Source organism: Microtus ochrogaster, chromosome 2, assembly GCF_000317375.1.
Source record: "Microtus ochrogaster isolate Prairie Vole_2 chromosome 2, MicOch1.0, whole genome shotgun sequence".
NCBI lineage: Eukaryota > Metazoa > Chordata > Mammalia > Rodentia > Cricetidae > Microtus > Microtus ochrogaster.
The window spans coordinates 42,881,009-42,900,590 of record NC_022010.1 but is presented as its reverse complement, the minus strand read 5'-3'; the positions used below and the strand labels follow the sequence as shown (position 1 = coordinate 42,900,590).

At 48.6% G+C, this 19,582-nt stretch overlaps 1 protein-coding gene across 1 annotated transcript in view; it reads right to left on the bottom strand.

The window, feature by feature from the left end:
- Positions 1–19,582, bottom strand: part of Slc12a8 (solute carrier family 12 member 8) — a 136,118-nt gene that overhangs the window by 55,132 nt on the left and 61,404 nt on the right. Inside the window, exons 5-6 of the mRNA XM_026786962.1 lie at positions 7,394–7,481; positions 5,378–5,465 (exon numbers count right to left, since the gene is read on the bottom strand). Of these exons, the coding sequence (XP_026642763.1) occupies positions 5,378–5,465; positions 7,394–7,481 (176 nt within the window). The remainder of the gene's footprint in view (positions 1–5,377; positions 5,466–7,393; positions 7,482–19,582) is intronic.

The following is a 19,582-nucleotide window of genomic DNA, read 5'->3' as shown; positions in this document are numbered from 1 at the left end:
TTATCAAAACAAAAATTTTTAAATGTTAACTCAGTGATTCTCTTTCCTGCCCTGACCTGAGAATCACCCCAGGGACTCTGACTCAATGAGTGCTCAGCAGACACAGCTACTGATTTGTAAAAAGCCTCCCAGGTAACTCTAATATGTGCTCAGTGTGCATGGCTGGGCACAACACAGTTCATCCGTTACCCTCACTCCTGGAGGACACGTTTCATAAGGCAGTCATGGATTGTCCTTCAGAAATCTGGCTGCTTCTTACCCAAAAGGCTAGGAAATCATCCTTTAGTATCTAAGGAGGATGGGTTCTGGGACCCCAAGGGTATCTGAATCTGGATGCTCAAGTGCCTGATATAAAATGGCAAAATATCTAGCTATAATTTATCTACATCCTGCTATATACTCTCACTCACCTCTAGATTACTCTATGTAATACCTAATGCTAATGATTGAATTTGTTTGGGACCAATGAAGAGAAAAGCTATCTTAAGAACAGATGCAGTTGGGATCAGGGTGTTAAGATAGGGTCTTATTATATAGTTCTGGTTATCCTGAAACTCACTATGTAGACCAGGCTGGCCTCAAACTCACAGAGATCTGCCTGTCTCTCTCTCCCTAGTGCTGGGATCAAAGGCACGCACCACCACACCCTGCAATTTTGCATTTTTTTTTCTAAAAATGTTTTAATCTAGGGGTTGAATGTAGAGATGTGGAAACTGGGAGTCCAGAAGAATGTATGCATGCAGGTATGTGCATGTGTGTGTGCATGCCTTTCTGTGTGTATATGTGTGTGTGTGCATGCCTCTCTATGTGTATGTGTGTGTACATATGTAATATTTTTCATCTAAAGCATGTCTTCCACCGGAATGAGACTCTCTAGTCTGCATGTCTCCAGTGCTGGCTGGGCCTCAGGAACTTGGTCAGTGTCTGGCTCCGTGATCTCTGTAACTGGTGACTTCATCCTGGGCTGCCTTCCACAGATACACCCTGGGATTCCTGCAGAACCTTGGGCTGGGGTTGGAGCGGGGGTGGCCCAAGCACAACAACTAGTTTGCATTCTAGGTTTAGAATGGTCTGCTCACTTACTACTTTTTATATAAAACTATTATTCATCTAATTTTGTAAATGAGCTAAAATGCTGGCCCTTATATCGAGATAAATGATAAAATTCTTACAATCTACCTCTTTCTCAGCGGGATCCTAGCTTTTCTTTTACAGCCATCATCCACCCAGGCATTGACTACGGTTACTGTCCTGGCTCAGTGAGGGCTCAGCAGGCATCGTAGATATGTTCAGGACTTGTTCCCAGCTTTGTTCTCAGCTCTCACGGGGCCTACCCGTTGTCACATTAATGTTGTATTGAAAGCTTGATAAACATATCGGTAGACATGGAAACGAGACCTTATTTTGAGCAAATGTGTGTCAATAATTCTTTAAAAAAAAAAAAGGCAACATCCTTGCCATCACAGAACGCTACCTCTCTAAAGGATTATATGGGCGCAAACAACCCTAAATTATATTTTGGTGATGATGGATGGAAGTAATTCATTCATTGCAGATATTACATATGGCTCTCTTCTCCTGACCGTTACTCCTGGTGTCCGCTTTGTTCAGCCACAGTAGGACTCCCCCACTCTGTTTGCCCCATCTAATTCCTGTGGCCCCTGGATGTTACTGTGGAGGACACCGCAGTGCCCCCACACATTCGGGTGAACTAAGAAGGCAATGCCTCCACACTGCCAAATCCTGCCTCCACTTGATAGCCAGTTCCCACAAAGAGGCACTGGGCTTTGCCTCTGAGAGGCAGTGCTGCCTGTGATGTGAGCAGAGGAAGGCTCAGCTGGTGGGGGGCACTGTGGTGGGCACTCGGCAGATGCTCCAACCACTCACTAGCCATAGGCTCTGTCCATCCCAGGCACAGCATAGAATAGTGAAATTGCCATGGGCTCTTACAATCCCTCCTCAATACATGAAGCCACGACCGACCTAAAGGTTTAGGGTTGACTCGGGGACTTCCATCTATAACAAAGACCCTTCCGTGTCTTCTTCCTCCTTCACCTGCTCTTATCCTGTGAACTGGCATCTTAGGGTTCTTGGCCCTCTTGGCCTGTTATAAACACTCGCTTCCTGGAGTGAGTGTTTATAACATAATCTATTGCTGCAATACTGCTTTTAGGCAGGTCCTCTGTCACAGAGAATAGTGGGATTGACCCCTTTCTAACTGGATTAAACACAGAGGATGCAAGGCGGGGACAAAGTGTCCCTAAGATAAAATATCTCCACGTGTGAGGGGTTAAAATTTAATAATTTCCTGCCGTGTGTCACACAGTAATTTAAGGGCTATTTCACAACTGCCACATACAGTAAAACATTTGAAGAAAACAGAAGCCAGGGGAAAGTTCCTCTGGCATGGGAAAGCTGGGCTGGGGAGACGAAGAATTAGAAATAGAGCAGAGAGGCTTCAGGAAAGCCCAACAGACACAGGTCAGCTGACCAGGCACCCATCGTAAAGGTCCGAGGGAAGCCAGCAGCCACCCAAGGGAACTGTTTGATGGAAAGCCCTGGGAGGGGACACAAGTCACAGAGGAGCATGTGTCCGAAGCCAGCTGCTCTGTGTCTGTGGGTGACTTTGAGGAACTCTGGCAGATGCAGCTCAGCCTAAAACCAAGACTTCACTGAGATGTGAACCTGAGCTACAACAGGACCATGAGCCATCAAAGTAAGACACCTCTACAAGCTGAAATTCTCTGGGCTCTGGAGGTAAGGTCACATGGCCCAACCAACTGGCTGAATGTAGGGTTTGCAGCTGCAACAGAGTCAGATCCAGAGAGAGAGAGAGAGAGAGAGAGAGAGAGAGAGAGAGAGAGAGAGAGAAAGAGAGAGGGGGGGAGGGGAGGAGAGGAGAGAGACTAGGGAAGAGAGGAGATGTCTGGGGAAAGATCCTGTGAGATCTTTTGGGAAGAGGATGCTGCCATGCTCTTGCAGTTTTCCCTGCTGGTCCATCCCTGTCCACTCATGCACTACATCTGCTGAGAACCAAGAACAGTCGCTTGCTTTTCTTCGTGGGCCTTTCAGTTGCCTATCCCAGCAAACGGTTGGGTACCCTCCAAAGCCCGTGCTTCACTCTCCACCCTGGCACATACACGTATGCACACACCCTACACACCATAGTCAAGCCTGCATAGAGAGTGCTGCCAAATGGCATTGCCTACCTGTCTCACCACCCAAGAGAGTTCCCTCTGTTGGGGTTCATTACTGAGTGAGGACCTTCAGGCTATAGGTTACCGAGGCTATAGCCCGTGCCTCTGGAGGTGTTTATGACCTGTGCTGTGATGGTCTTCCTCGGTGACAAAGCCCCTCCCATGTCCACGCTGAGCTTTCCCTCCAAAGTAGAGGAAAGTGAGCCCCACCCCAGGGGGAAATGTCTCCCTCTCTCCAGACCAGAGTCTCCACTGGGTCAAGGAGAACCCTGGAGGGAGCCTCTAGAGAGGAAGATGCTTTAGCGGCAGGCGGAACAAGCCAGCAGCTCCCCCCCACACACACACAGCTGTAGACAAGCAGCAAACTGGTGTCCTAGCGAAGCCTCCTTTCAGACCTCAGTGGCTTCCTGTGGCTTTCAGTTTCTCACTTGCTGCCACGCTCCTCAGTCTACCCAGAAGAGGCCGGTGAAGGTCAAACTCAGGATGAAGCCTTGTGTGTGTGAGTCCTTGTGAGTGTGTGAGAGTGAGTGTGTGTGTGTGTATATATATACATAACTGAGGACAAACGTTCCTTCCCCAAGATTTGTGGCTCTTAGCAGCTCTCTCCTGACCTGAGCTCTTCTCTCTCCCCATCCTGTTTTTGTACCGAGGTCATGACCTCTGAAAACAGGTGCACCTCTACTGGAGTGTAAAGGGACCCACGTGACTGTGGAGACCAAACTGGAGCACATCTTTAAAAAGCAACTTGTGCCTCCTGCGGGCAGGTTTCAGCCATCACTGGCCCTCTGTGCCCGTCACACCAGAGGATAGTGCTGGAGTTCTCAAGAGACCCTTCCTAACTGGCCACCATTCTCGGGAAATGACGGGAATTTCAGAGTCTGCTCTTCCTCCATGAACTTGAAGCACAATGGGAGTTTTAGGGGATTTTTGAGAAAATCTTATTCTTGTGAGTTTAAGCCATGCCAAATAAGCATCCTTGGTGTCACATGACCTCTGGTCTGTAAATGAAGCTATGGAACTCAAGGAATTCACTAATCTGGCCCAGTATGAAGTCCAGAAACAAAGATGTTACAACCAGACCAACCCAGAGTTGCTGAGTTTCGCAGGGGAGCCTGCCTGCTTCCATGTCATGCCTGCGCTTTATTGCACCCCTCTTTTCCTCCACCTCCCTGCTATTCACTGCACCCCTTCCTTCCTCCCCTCCCTGTTCACTGCACCCCTTCCCTCCCTCACCTTCCTTTCATCTTTAGGGCAGCAGGTAGCAGCTGAAGCTACTGGCAAAAATATAAAAACTGTGTAGATGGGAATTTAAAGTGCAGGATTCTTCCGTCTGCTCTGATATCCCCGTCATCCATGTGTGTCTCTGTCTCCCTCTCTGATACCCTGCCCCACCACCGCCATCTCTCCTCACGTTGATCACAAACAGGCACATGTGAGTATGTGGCAGGCAGAGGTCAACCTTGGGTGTTGGCCTCAGAAGCTCTCCACTTGTTTTCCATGTGTTTTAAACTTACAGTGTGTGTGTGTGTGTGTGTGTGTGTGTGTGTGTGTGTGTGTGTGTGTACATATGCATATTTACACCATGGAACATGTGTGGTAAGAGAACAAATCCTCACCTTTCTCCTTCCATCATGTGAGTTAGGAGACATGACTCAGGTCGTCAAGCTTGGCAGAACCAACCTTAGCCTGCTGAGCCATCTTTCTGGCCTTCCTCCTTGTTTTTCTGAGACAGGGTCTCTCACTGAGACCTGGACTCACTAAGTAGGCTGGACTGGCTGACCAGAAAGCCCCAGCGATCTCCCTGTGTCCCCTCCCCAGTGTTAGAATTGCAAGCATGTGTCAGTCAGCACTGCCAGCATTTTACATGGATCCTGGGGGCCAGCTCGGGGTCTCACGCTTACACTGTGAACATTTTACCAATGAGCTGCCTCCCCTGCCCTTTGCCTTGATTTCTTTACATGAAAAATGACCTGACCCTATTTTCTGCATCCGTGTCCCTCTCTGATGCCCATCCTAAGGATCCGTGGACAGATGCTATACACTTTCCACATGCCTGTCCTCTAGACCCTGGTTTGGTCCTGGGCTACAGACAACAAGTACTCCCAGACAGAGCTACAGTTGTGTGTTCGTGGGACCAGCCCTGCAGATCGAGCCCTTTGGGGAACATAGGAGGTACCCACCTTCTCAGCTATCAGAAAGTCAGAGCGGAGGGCCTCTCGGGTGCAGATGGCACCAAGCAGGAAGGCGAAGACAATGTACAGAAACCACCTGCAAAACCCAAGAGAGAGAGCTGCCATCCAGTCCAGCCCCAGCCAGGTCCTAGCCCAGCCTAGCCCCAGCCCCAGCCCCAGCCCCAGCCTCGGCTCCAGCCCACTGAGCCTGTGGGAACCTGTGTCATGAAAGGAGGCCAGCCGTGACACCACAGAGCTAGCCTGGGAGGCTGCATGCTGTACTCTTTCTCCTCTGGGACCAAGGGAGTAGTGTTTTTATTCTTATATTACAGAAGGATGTTGAGGTGGGGAAATGGAAAGACCAGCTACCAGGACTTGGCCAGGCTGACCTGCCATCCCCCAGCCCATCCATCTTCCTCCAGCAGAACTACCCAGTCATCTCTTGGGCCTCTGGTCTCTAGACCACAGACAACAGGTACTTAGTATTTCATCAACTTGGCACAAGCTAGTGCCTTCTGGGAAGAGGAAACCTCGACTGAGAAAATGTCTTTGCAAGGTTGGGCTGTGGCCTGTAGGGGAATGGAGGGGGGGTTATTTTCTTGGTTACTGGTTGATGGGAAAGGGTCCAGCCAATGTGGATGCTGCCATCCCTGGGCAGGCTGAGCATGGGAAGCAAGCCAGTGGGCACCGCTCCTCCATCCGTTGTGTCTGCTTTAGTTCCTGCCTCCAACCTGACTTCCCTCCACAACGGTCCATAAACTTTAAGTTGAAATAAACGCTTTCGTCCCGCAGGTCATGATGTTTTACCACAGCAACAGAAAGCACACTAGTACACAGAAGGGGGGAATTAAAAAGCAGAGCCAAACCTGGCTCTGCCACCAAGCTGCCCACTTATGGCAGAATTAGTCACATGATCCCGAGATCCACCCCTTCCCATCTGGGCAATGACAGAATACACCATCTAAAGCCGGGCAGGCTGCTCATGTGGAACCTTCTTCCTCTTCCTCCCCAGCACCTGCTCTTTCTGTCCTCTTCATTTTCTTCCCAGTGTTCTCTCGTTTTCCACACATGGCCTGGAGCCCCGTGCCTGGCTGGTAGCAGCGGAGTCGCTGCAGTAGGCGCTTGCAGGTAGATACTTTAATGTTTTAAAGGACTGTAGTATACAGGCACCCAGAGCTTCTCATATCAGGGCTCTGCCTGTGCCTCACTGCCTTCCCACATCTATCCAGTGAGGGCCGAGCAAGATGCATCCTTCCACCCATACCGGGGAAATGGCAGAAGACTCTAGAGGGTCAAAAACAGGCCCAAGGCCATGCCACCGTCTGCTGGTGAGAGCATCACAAGGGGAACAAAATCCCCAGAAACCAACAACCCTGGGGGAGCAGGAGGGGGAGAAAGGGACCCATCTCTGAGCCTCTGCCACTCATCCTAGCAGGCAGTATCTCCCTCCATTCATAAGGTGCACACATGCAGAGATACCCACACCTACTCAAACACCTTCCTACGTACATACTCACACAGTCACACACATGCGCTCGCGCACACACAGAGACACACACACGCACACGCACGCACACACACACACACATACACACACTCATAGAAGCTCAGAAAGCTGATGAATGGGATGCAGACATTAGTCTGTGATTGCAACATGCTTCATCTCCATGTTCCCACCATGACCCTGGGAACTCAGTGGTTAAAAAAAAAAATCCCCAAGTTCAAAATGAGGGTGGAGAAGAGGCAGGGTGGTTGCGGGGGGGAGGGGGGGTCAGGGAAGGATTTGGTTTGTATTCCTGACCTTCCTCCTCTAGAAGCATTCTCAGGCAGCAGCTATAAAAGGACAGTGTCTGAACCCAGCAGACGTGAATTTTCCAGCCCACCGAGTGTAAAAAGGAGGATTGGAATACGAAATAGGTTGATCCCAGCCAGGGCACTCTCAAAACAAAAGGGGAGTCCCCTCTTCTGCCTGGGATTTTCTCTCCCAGTTTCCAGCTCACACCCATTGCTGAGAGGGGGACTTACGAGATGCCGACAGCTGCCAGGGAGCCTAGAGGTACGCTGGCCGCGGGCTCCCTCAGGTCTCCTCCCATGTTGAAGCCAGCCATGACTCCTGAAAGACACCCAGACAAGGGACAAAGTGAGGCAGGGTACTCTGTGAAGCCAACAGCTCTCCCCAGGGTGGTCCCTTCCTCTCCTGGGACCCTTTCCTAGAAACTGCCATCTGCAGCAGTGCGAGCAGGGCCACGGCTCCATCTCCCCTGGCAACTGGGGAGACATGTGCAGGGCGGTGAAAGGGGCCTTTGTGGAGCGTGCTGTGCTCAGAGGAAATCCCTCCTAGCTACAAACCACCTTATCACTCCCTGGAAAGCACCAAGGATGAGGGAGGTGTGCTCAAAGCCACACAAAGGTCCTGATGCTGCATGCTGAGCTCCGCCTGCTCAGCGGTGACAATACCAAAAACGGCACGACAGGAGCCAAGGGCCTGCAGATTTCTTCTGCCACCAACTCTTTCACTGAGGGTTCAAGTCCTCCCAGGGTCATCAACCAGGACAGAGTGCCATAGTCACAGCTCCTGACCTACGAATGGCTCCAAATGACAAAAATCTGTGTCAATCTCCTTTATCTTTTGTTTGTTTGTTTGTTTTGGGGTTTTGTTTGTTTGTTTTTTGTTTTTCAAGACAGGGTTTCTCTGTGTAATAGCCCTAGCTATCCTGTAACTAGTTCTTCTACAAGTTCTACCAGGCTAGCCTCAAACTCACAGAGATCCACCTGCATCTGCCTCCCAAGTACTGGGATTAAAGATGTGCGCCACCACCACCAGTCTCCAAACACACCAACGAAGCACTTGATAGGAAGAGGCAGGTAGATCTCTGTGAGTTCGAGGCCAGCCTGGTCTAAACGGCAAGTTCCAGGACAGCCAGAGCTACATGGTGAAAACCTGTCTCAAAAAAACTATTTCCCCCACCCCACAAAAAAAAAATAATGAAAATTAATTCATCCATCATGGTGAGGAACCAATAGCACAGCTGGGAGAAGATATTTCTGCTCCCTAGACATACAAACAGAGCAAAATGTTTTGAAGTGGAACGAGGGCGCAACTCCATGTGATGGGACATGTGGCCATAAAACTGACGCAGCAGGCGGCCCTGAAAGAGATTTTAGTGGACTCAGGGATGGCGTGGGTCTGATCCCACCATTGTAGACTGGCCCTCTGTCTGCAGGGCTGGATAAGCGCTTTGTGCAAATTTTCTTTTGGTTTAATCCTTACTACAACCACACCAGAAAAGGGGAATTATTCCCTTGTTTCATGGAAAAGCTCTAGAGAAGTTGACTGAAACAGCCTAAAGGCTCACATTTGGTAACTGGCAAAGCCAGGTTTCAGCCTAGGTCTGTCTGATTCTGATACTTCTAATGTCTCTGCTTTGATGACACCTCAGGGAACCCAGGAGAAGCAGAGCAAGTGAGAGTCTGGGGCCAGAAAGCTACAGGGGGGCTATTTCAAAAGAACCCCGAATGTTGGACCAAGATGTGGCTCTACACACATTGTGTCCCAGTGATTCCACCACTAACAGTTTACCCAGATTGCCAAAGGTACTGTACTACGTAGTCCATCTTGCCAACTTAGCACAGCCTAAGGTCACATAGAAGAGGGACCCTCAATTGAAGAACTGTCCCAATCAGATTGGCCTGTGGGCATGTCTGTGAGGAATTATCGTGATTGATGGGAGGTGGGGCTGGCCCAGCCCACTGTGGGCTATGTCACAAGGCTAGCAAGCAAAAGTAAGCAGCATTCCTCCATGATCTCTCATTCAGTTTCTCCCTCAGTTCCTTCCTTGCCTTCCCTCGTGATAGACTGTTACTAGAATGATGTACCGGTCAGTTTTCTGTCAACTAGAGTCATTTAAGAGGAGGCACCACAGTTGAGAAAACACCTCAGCAAGAGCAGGCTGTTAGCAAGTCTTAATTATTGACTGATGGGGGAGGGCCCAGCCCATGGTGGGCGGGGCCACCCCAGGCTATTGGTCCCAGGCTCCGTAGATAGCAGGTTGAACAGCCCTGGAAACCAAGTCAGTAAGCATCACTCCTCCACAGCGGCTCCTGCCTCCAGAATCCTGCCCTGTTTGAGTTTCTGTCCTGTCAAGACAGTGAAATGGACGTGTAAGCCAAATAAACGCTTCCCTTCCAAATTGATTTTTGGTCATGGTGTTCCATTGTAGCAATAGACACCCTAACTAAGACATCAAATAGACCCTTTTCTCTTCCAGATTTCTTTTGGTCGGAAAGTTTCATATCAGCAACAGATAAACTAGAACAAGTATGGGGAAAGGCGTAGCCAACAGGTTCTGAACTAGCTCATGTCTGAGACTAGAGGACTGGCTCAGTGAGTGATGACGGCATGCCTTTCGATAACCAGGACTCAGATGACACAGGGTAGGACCTGCTGTGACACAGGACGGTAGGTAAAGCTACTGCTTAAAGAGGCTTAGCAGAAGAAACGACCGGCATATTCCCGCTGTTATCAGAGAGGGAGAGCAGGGTGGAAAAGGGGCTCGATCCGTGAAGTGCTGGCCATGTAAAGAGTAGGGCCTGAGTTCGAGGCCCCAGCACCCACATAATCAGGGAACGGTAGCATATGCCTGTAATAGCAGCCATGGGAGGTCAAGACAGCACCCCTGGGGCTTGTGACCAGCCAGCCTAGCTGAACTGACAAGCTCCAGGTTCAGTGAGGAAACCTTGTCTCAGAAAACAGGATGGAGAATGACAGGAGAAGACATACAACGTAGTCCTCTGGCCTACACACACACACACACACACACACACACACACACACGCACACGGAGCTAGAACATGTTTACAAATATTAATCATATTTTTTCTGCATGATGAAAGAACATTTTTCTTTTACAATTTGTTTTTGTTTTACAGTGACCATTTTTATCTTTTGTTTATTTGTTTCGACAGGGTCTCCTGCCAGGCTGACCTTGAACTTTATGGAGCTGTAGGAGAACCTTATCTTCCTAACTACATTCCTAGTGCCGGAATTAGAGGCTTGTGAAGCTTGTGCCACTACACCTTGGTGTATGGTGCTGACGCTCCAACATGGGGTCCCGTGCACATGTGGCAGACTCTGTCAACTAAACTGCGTCTAAACTCAAGACAGTTTTCCAATATGGGGAAAACAGGGTTAAAAATGAGCTGGCGGGCCATTCCTAATTTCCTTCTATTGATTCCCCTTCTCCTGGAAGGAACTATTAAAAGGCTGTTGGCGGGATTAATAAGTGTCTGTATGCAAAGAGAATGCATCTACGCTAAGAAGACAAAGTCTCCTGTTTGGGACACAGAGATAATCAAAAGCAGCAGCAAGAAAGGGCTGGAAGAAGAGGCGGCTTGGGAGGGTAGTAGAGTAGCTCGGTCCTTGGTCTGAGGACAGCCAGGCTGCCGGTGTGGCTGCTGCACCCCAAAGGCAGCTGTACCTGTGAACCAGCTGGGCACACAAAGGCTGCACCTACCCTCCCACCCAGCAGGAAAACAGAACTGGACACCCTACAGCCCAAGAACCCACACAACGACCAGAGCCCACCAGAGGTGGGCGGAGAACCACAACCAACAAACAAAAACCTGAACAGATATGGAGCAGCCCCCAAGGAAGAAACACGCAAATCATAACTGAGAGAATTGTGGAGAAAGCACTAATTAGTAGAATAGCTCCAGACACACCCAAGAGGAATAGGCTTCCAGAAAAACAAAATGCTGAGGAAAAATTCCAACAAGAAAGAACAATTAGAAGTTAAAAATATGATCATCAAAGTTAAAAATGCCGTAGATCTGTGCTGCGAGATGGTTCTGTGGATTTGGGCTTTTGCTGCCAAGCTCAATGACCTGTCTGATCCTGAGACCCACATGGGGGAATATACAATTAATTAATTAACAAATTAGTTAATTAAATGTAATAAATTTTAAATGCTGTAGATCTGAAAAATAAAATTAAGTGTATGCCCAAGCATGTAGGATAGAAATAGCGAAAGTTTGGACAGTTCAGGAAATCAGAGAGAAACCTTGAGGTAACAATAGCCAGAGAACAGAGCAATAACAGAAACAGAGAAGAAAAGAGAATTCCAGGTTTAGAGATAGAAGTTTTCCCAAACTAAAGACGCAAGTCTTCATTCCCACTACTTCCCAGCACAAAGGATGGGGGAAATCCACACCTAAATACACCATCGTGTCATTTCCAGAGAAACCCAAGTGCTGCCGGGGAAAACAAAACAAAACATCCTTAGTCATCAGAGAAATGCAAATCAAAACAACTCTGAGATTCCATCTTACACCTGTAAGAATGGCCAAGGTCAAAAACACTGATGACAACTTATGCTGGAGAGGATGTGGGGAAAAGGGAACACTCCTGCATTGCTGGTGGGAGTGCAAGCTGGTACAGTCCCTTTGGATGTCAGTGTGGCGATTTCTCAGAAAGTTAGGAAACAACCTTCCTCAAGACCCAGCAATACCACTTTTGGGTATATATCCAAAGGATGCTCAATCGTGCCACAAGGACATGTGCTCAACTATGTTTATAGCAGCACTGTTTGTCATAGCCAGAACCTGGAAACAACCTAAATGCCCCTTGACCAAAGAATGGATAAGAAAAATGTGGTACATTTACACAATAGAGTCTACACAGCAGAAAAAAATTGTATCTTGAATTCTGCAGGAAAATGGCTGGAGCTAGAAAACATTATTTTGACCCAGACATAGAAAGACAATTATCACATGTACTCACTCATAGGTGGTTTTTAAACATAAAGCAAAGAAAGCCATCCTACAAACCACAATCCCAGAGAACTTAGACAACAATGCAGACACTAAGAGAGACTTACATAGATCTAATCTACATGGGAAGTAGAAAGTAGAAAAAGACAAGATCTCCTGAGTAAATTGGGAGCATAGGGACCTTGGGGGAGGATTGAAGTGGGTAGGGGAGAGGCGGGGAGGGGAGCAGAGAAAAATGTAGAGCTCAATAAATATCAATAAAAAAAAAACATTAACCTGAAAACTAAAAGCCTACCCACATTGGGCTTCTCAACAACACTGAGTTCTAAAAACACTAATTTTGAAACTTGTCGGGAAGATTGTTTTTAGACTAGCATTTTGGCCAGGTTATCAATTAACAGGAAGTAAAGTTAAGTGGGCAAGAGCTCAGAAACTTGAACTTCCCATATCAGTTCTGAGAAAGCTGCTAAAGTTTGTGCTCCAGCAAAACGAGACCGTCAGCCACAAGGGAAAGAAGGCAGCGGTAGTCATCCTAGGATTGGCCGGGTGGTGGTGGCGCACGCCTTTAATCCCAGCACTTGGGAGGCAGAGGCAGGAGGATCTCTATGAGTTCAAGCCCAGCCTGGGCTACAGAGAGAGTTCCTGGACAGGCTCCAAAGCTACACAGAGAAACCCTGTCCCGAAAAACCAAAAATAGATAGATAGATAGATAGATAGATAGATAGATAGATAGATAGATAGATAGATAGATAGATGATAGATAAGATGAAAATAAGCTCAGGATTGACATGAAGCCCAGAACAGCGGGCTGACAACAGAGAGAGGAGCCAATAGGGACCGTACATGGTCACACACACTGATTAAGTGCTGTGTGGACTGCTTGCTCAGCATCAAGAAAAAAAATATTATTGAAAATCTAGGAAAAATAACAAAAAAAAAAATCCAAGGTCTAAATACAAAGAAAACTAAGATGTGATAAGCACTGGAGGTAAGAAAGCTGATTCATTTAGCCTTATTAAGAATATTTTGGTGCTGGAGAGATGGCTCAGAGGTTAAGAGCACTGACTGCCCTTCCAGAGGTCCTGAGTTCAATTCCCAACAACCACATGATGGCTCACAATCATCTGTAATGAGATCTGGCACCCTCTTCTGGTGTGTGGGAAGCAGAATGTTGTACACATAATAAATAAATAAATAAATAAATAAATAAATAAATAAATAAAGTTTTGTGCACAGCACAAAGACCATTTTGGAATTGCAGGGGATGCAGAATTCCAGCCTCCAACTTGTCTGTCCTTCGCAAATAGCTACCATAGAGTCACAGGCCCCGCTCGTTGCTTTTTTTAACCCCTGAAACCGAAGGCAGAGGGAACGTTGTGATTACAAAGCAAATGACTATTACACACTGTGGCAACGTGAAAGTCAGGCTCCAGCCCTCTGACACTAAAAGAGCAGGCAGGATGGCTCAGTGGGTGAAAGTCCATGCCGCACAACCATGACCCCAGTCTGACTTCTAAAACCCACGGAAAGGTGGAAGGGGAGAATTGACTCCACAGAGCTGCTCTCTGCCCTCGCAGGCATGCAGAGACATGTGCCCACACACATTAATAATGAGTAAAATAAAACTTATAGATGAGTTAGAGAGGACCCACTAAAGTCACCATTATCATGGAGAACACAAAAACCTAAGTCTCACTCAGAGTCAGTGGCTATAATTTCCTCAACTTCCGAGAAAACTTGGAACGTAATTCAAGTGTATGCATTTTGGGTTAGCCATTAAAGCAAGCAAGGGAGAGGCTCAGAAAATACTAATATCACAGCTAAAATAAATCTTAACTAAATTTATTTTGTCATCAGGAAATTGTATTTCTAAATGTTTACTAGAGAAGAACAGTGGGCTGGGGAGATGGTTCAGAGGTTAAGAGTACTGACTGCTGTCCCAGAGGACCTGGGTTCAATTCCCAGAACCCACATTGGTGGTTCACACCCATTAGTAACTTCAGTCCCAGACGCCCTCTTCTGGCCTACATGGGTACTGCATGTATACGGTGTGCAGATACACATGCAGGTAAAACACTCATACACAAAAGAAAAAAACAAGACATTTCCCGCAATACGGAGCAGTCTGTTTCCACAATTCCAGTGACTGTTCGTTGGTGACCAGAACACAGAAAAATGTTTGGCGGGTGGCAGTGTGTGTGTGTGGGGGGGGGCACTGTGTTTATTCACTGAAAGTTTAATTATTCATGAGATTTGATCCATTCATCAATTTACTATAGATTTCCTGATATTGCCCAAAACCTCAAATATAAAAAGCTCAGACAGATTCCCTTAAAATAAAGACAGTAATTAAAGTACTCAAATATTTTACACACAATATCTATAATGACAAAACAAGAAATCAGATACAACCCAGAGACTCTCAGCTACTTGACCAAAGGAAGGGATAAAGAGACGTAAACTCAACGTGATAAAATAACAAGGATTTGAGCACTTGAAGTCATCAAGGTAACCAACGAATAACTTAGAAATTTTATCAAAATTGGGGAAGTGGATAGGGGGTGGTATAGGTATCTTAAATTCATATTTCCCAGCATGCAGTTAGTGTCTAATGTCTGCTCTGATTAATCGCGTCACAGGTGCAAGAATACGTTTTGTGACGCACAGCTCCAAATCTACCCAGTGTGAACACACAGTGGTGGGCTCTGGGTGTTTGGAGGAGTAAGAGGGGGGCTGGGAGAGCATTGCACACACAGAGACACGAATGTGCACAGATACGGCTCAGTCATATGCCAGCCCTAGTGCCAAGTCCTGTTGCTGAGGCTCAGCTAGAGAGCTGAGGTCCTTCTGCTTGCTGCCAGATCAACCTGACGTCAAGGGCTATGTCCCGAGCTCCAGCTCCACCCCTAATACCATCTCCTTCATGGTCTTCCTAAATCCAGGCCCCTTTGGCAAGGTCCTCACCCATCACCAGTTGGCTGGCCGCTGTGCCTCACTGGTCCCCTGCAAGGATTCCCATTCAGCCCCCAAGTCCCCAGCATGGCTGGTCATTCACTCAGCTTTGGGAGACTGTGGGAGATTGTATGCCGTCTGAGCCCTGCCCACTTTGTACTCCCGTGGTTTGCCACAGGAGTGTCATACTGTCCTTCAGATCACCAAAGGAAGTTAACGCCTGGGGCCCCACAAGAACCCCCAAAGTGACTGCCTGATTCATGCTCACTCTCTCTTAGCTCCAGATGGGCTCTGTATCACTAGCAAATGGCCCTTGGTCCTTGGGGAAAGAGCTGGGAGGAGCTCAGTGGGAAGAGAAAAGATGACGCTCACAGACCAGACAAAATGAGACAGACCCAGAGGTTGATGTCCCAGAAGGGAAGCACGGGTGTGCCTGCCGGGCCCAAGTGTATAATAATAGCAGAGCTTCCTCTTTTCCTGCCCACAGTCCATCAGGATGAAGTGGCATCTGCCCCATCCTTTCCTGGTCCTCTCTGGTCCTTAAACCTGGGGTCTTGTCCTCATTCACGACAGACAATATGCGAGGGATTGGGGGAATAGCTTAGGGGTGGGTGGGTAGTAGGGTCAGCACTAACTAATATCCTGCCTCAGGGAGGGGATTAACTGGGATGTAAGCAGGGGAACTTATGCTTGGGGAATTGACTGGGGAACCAGGGCTTAGTCCTGCAAACAGACAGACAGACAGACAGTTTCCCAGGGTACATGCTTGTAAACAGGAAGGCAGGCTCAAGAGTCAAGGGCATCACAGAAATAGACCTTGACAAAGAAGGCAGCTATGGACATTCTGGTAAAAAGCTGCTGTTTCCCACCAAGTCCTTTATGCTGGGTGTGGTCAGCCACAGCCCTGAGTGCTGACTGTGGCCAAAGAGCCTCTTATCCTTTCCAGGAAGGGTTTGGGATGTGAGGACAAGGTTTTAGTGACTTCATACAACTGGTATTTTTCTCGGCGAGCTCCCGTCTCCCCCTTGAACTACAGTCCTGGAGCAGCTGCCTCTGTAAGGGTGTGTTTGGGAAAACCCTGTAGGGAGGGATGTTTGGGGATGGAGGTTTTGGTGGTACCACTTGGAAAAGGAAACTCCCTTGAAAAACACAGCAAACTAAGACTCTACCCTCAGCCCCTACCCTCAGCCTTGCAACCCCTACCACAGGGTGCAACGGAGCCCAGCTCGGTGAGAACAGGGGGTTAGGCTTTATAAATGAAGTGGGGGCCACCACACCTGATGCCCTGCGGCTCCCCTGAAGACATTGCCCGCCTTGGAGAAAGTGTCTAGGTTACGGAAGTGATACGGCTCTGGAGGTGGGGATGCAGCAAAATGCTTATTCTCCAAAACTCCCCTCTCCACAGCCAGGAAGAGGATGGTGCGGGAGGGAGTCCCAGCCATGACTCACTCACAGCTAATCCCTGGCAAATCTGTCACCATGGAAACTGCCAATCATCCATGCTTTTCATAGCTTAACGGAACATCTGCCAGGAGAAAGCAAGTGATGCGGATCCTTCAGCCTGCCTCCGTGTTTACAGTGGGGCCCTGGCAAACAGAGCCAGGGGAGGGTAGCCTGCCCCCCCCCCACACGGCTCTGCTCCCTAACTACCTGTATGATCTTCATCGGGTCCTTCCCAATCCTTTATGCACCCTACCTTCCCCAATAAGGGAAACAAACTCAGATCAGAGGTTCTCAGCCCAAGTGGCTGCCAAGGAGTGGGAGGCTCAGAAAAGCCAGGCCACTAAGATGGCACAAAAAGTCTGTGTGGCGGGCACTCTATTCAGTGTGATGATTTTACATGTGGACTGCTACAAAATACTTTCAGAAAGCATAAAAAAAATAAATCTGCATCTGTGAATGTGTGTATGTGTTGGGGAGAGGATTCTTGTTCACGTGTGGGGGTGTGACCAAGTGTGGACCATGGTACATGTGACAGGCAGACGGAGGACAACCTTCGAGTGCCAGACCTCATCTTTCCACCTTGTTTGAGACAAAGTCCCTGCATAAAACAGGTTAGCTGGCTTGTACCATCTAGAGATCCTGTCTCCACTGCCCACCTCCCTCTCCTGGAGGCATGCTGGGATTGGAGACACCTGTACTCCCGGGTCTGGTTTTTATGTGGGTTTCAAGGATCAGAACCCAGGTTATAGGGCTTTCTTGGCAAGTACTTTACCCAGTGAGCCACTCCTCAGTCTCAGAAAATACATCTCAACCAATATTCTTGGCTGTCTCCAAAGAAATACAGATGCTCCTGGGAATAGAATTCGCAGTGTTGTTATCAAGAGGGAAAGTATTTTAAAAGACAGGAAGTCAAAGGGACTGGGATGTAGCTCAGTGGTAGAGCACGCATCCAGCATGTAGCAGGCCATGGGTTCTGTTCCTAGTGCAAGCGAGCACACACACACACACGCACACGCACACGCGCACACGCACACACACACACACAGGAAAAGGAAAGAAACAGTGGGAAGTTAAGTGGCTGCTTTGGTGACTGATCTCAGTTAATTCCGCTCAGCTCTGCCTGCCTGAGGCATTCTCCATCTGGAGGGAAGTCACCACCTGCCCCACTCAGACCAGGCACCGCTCACCTGTTTCACTCATGACCAAGAAGGACATCGGGACCACACTCTGAAGACAACTCCTGGGGACCCAATGACACTCTGTGATAACAGCAGCATGAACAGCCACAGAGAGACCTGCCTCCTGCCCAGGTCTCTACCCTGCTACCCTGGCCTCTCTGGTTCAGAGTCTTCACCTGGTGGGAACTCCCTGCCAGACCCCTTGACTGTGTGCTCGTTGGTGGCTTGGTGGGACAGGCAGGAGCGACTAGTAAGCAGTTTTAAATGTTAATTTTTTTTCTTTTCATTTCTTCTCTTTTCCCTTGTTCTTTTTCTGTCCATTCAAGAGGAAGCTGGCCTAGATTTGATGGGTGGCTTTGGGGCTGACTGCGGAATTTGTCCAGCTATTATTTGGGTTTGTCCCTCCACTGCCTGTGTCCCTGTGCTATTTCACTGATCCAAGCCAGGGAAAGAATCGGGGAGACGGCTGGTGACAACAAGGGGAAAGAGCAGGAACAACATAATTCGTGGGGACCCTTGTTCAAAATCGATGAAGGATTTTAGCAAGCGCAAAGTCTTACACCGAGGAAAGGCCCTTCTCTGCGGGGAAGCTGGAGAGCCGCACAAGTCACGTCTAAGGCAGATAGACAAGCCAGGGCAGGAGTCCTCCCCACTGCACTTACATAGACAGTTGCCCCTAGGGTTAGGAGTGGGGAAAGACAGGCCCTCAAGTTCTGAAACAACAAGGACCTGGGACCCATTCCCCTGCAGTGCTGGCAGGGCCCAGAGAACCCAGGGTCTGGGAAACGCTTAGGCCCTAAATTCAGAGTCCTCAAATCCGTCAGGTTTCTCGGCTCCCAAAGCAGCTTGAATGCTCTGCTGAGAGCACGTGGAGGGGCTGGCTCTGTACCGCACACAGATGCACAGCAGCAGGCCCGCCCAAAGTGCCTTGGCACTGCGTAAGAACCAGAAGTTGGAACTGATGGAACCGTGGCAGCGCCAGGGGGTGGCATCCTGAATGGCCGACACTGGCTTTGAGTTTATCAGGGTAGGGATGAAGCATAAATCATTCTGCTGGGTGCATCTTAGGAGTCAGAGATCAACTAACTCTCTTTATAAAAATGAAAGAGATTCATTGTTCCAACAATCTGGGTCTGCAGGCCAGGAGTCTCAGGCCAGGAGTCTACCTACCCAGTCAGGTTTCAGGTTCATTTCTGAGGCTGGGGATGGGGTGCAGGTGAGCAAGGGTCTTACACCCGAAAATAAGGGGGGAAGAAGAGAAGGGACTAGAAGCAGCTTGAGAAAGTCAAACACAGCTGACAGGCAGACAGAGAAGAGAAGCAAGCAAGCAGGTGAGAGCAGACGGAGGGAAGGCACTGGTGGTGTGTGCTGGGCATGCAAGAGGAAGAGGAAGCGGTGGCTGCTGGGAGGTCAAGTAAAGCAGGAAATCAGGTATGCTCACTGCTTAGTAACACAGAAATCACTGATGACCTGGGGAGACACTCAGAAGTCCCCGAGGGAGAGTGTGGCAGTCGAGCAGGGGTGTGTAGGGAAATCAGATAGGAGTCACCTAACCTTGGGCCTTCACCAGAGAAGGGGGGGTTGGGCAAGAGGATTAAAGCTGAGTTTCTTTCATTTCAGCATAACTCACACTCAGGAAGCTGCCATGTGTAGTACAAATTCTACTTGGTCTTAACAGTAAAAACTCGGGGTCAGATATAGGAATTAATGCTGGAAGATTCAAAATATCACTACATGTATCTTTCCAGTGAAACAGCCAGATACACCCAGGAAGCCATTAGTATAACCCAGAATGTATTCCTCATCCTGAAGTGTCCTGTTCCCCAGCATCTGCTCCCTCTAACCCCCTCACCGCCATCCCCCTCACCTCCAT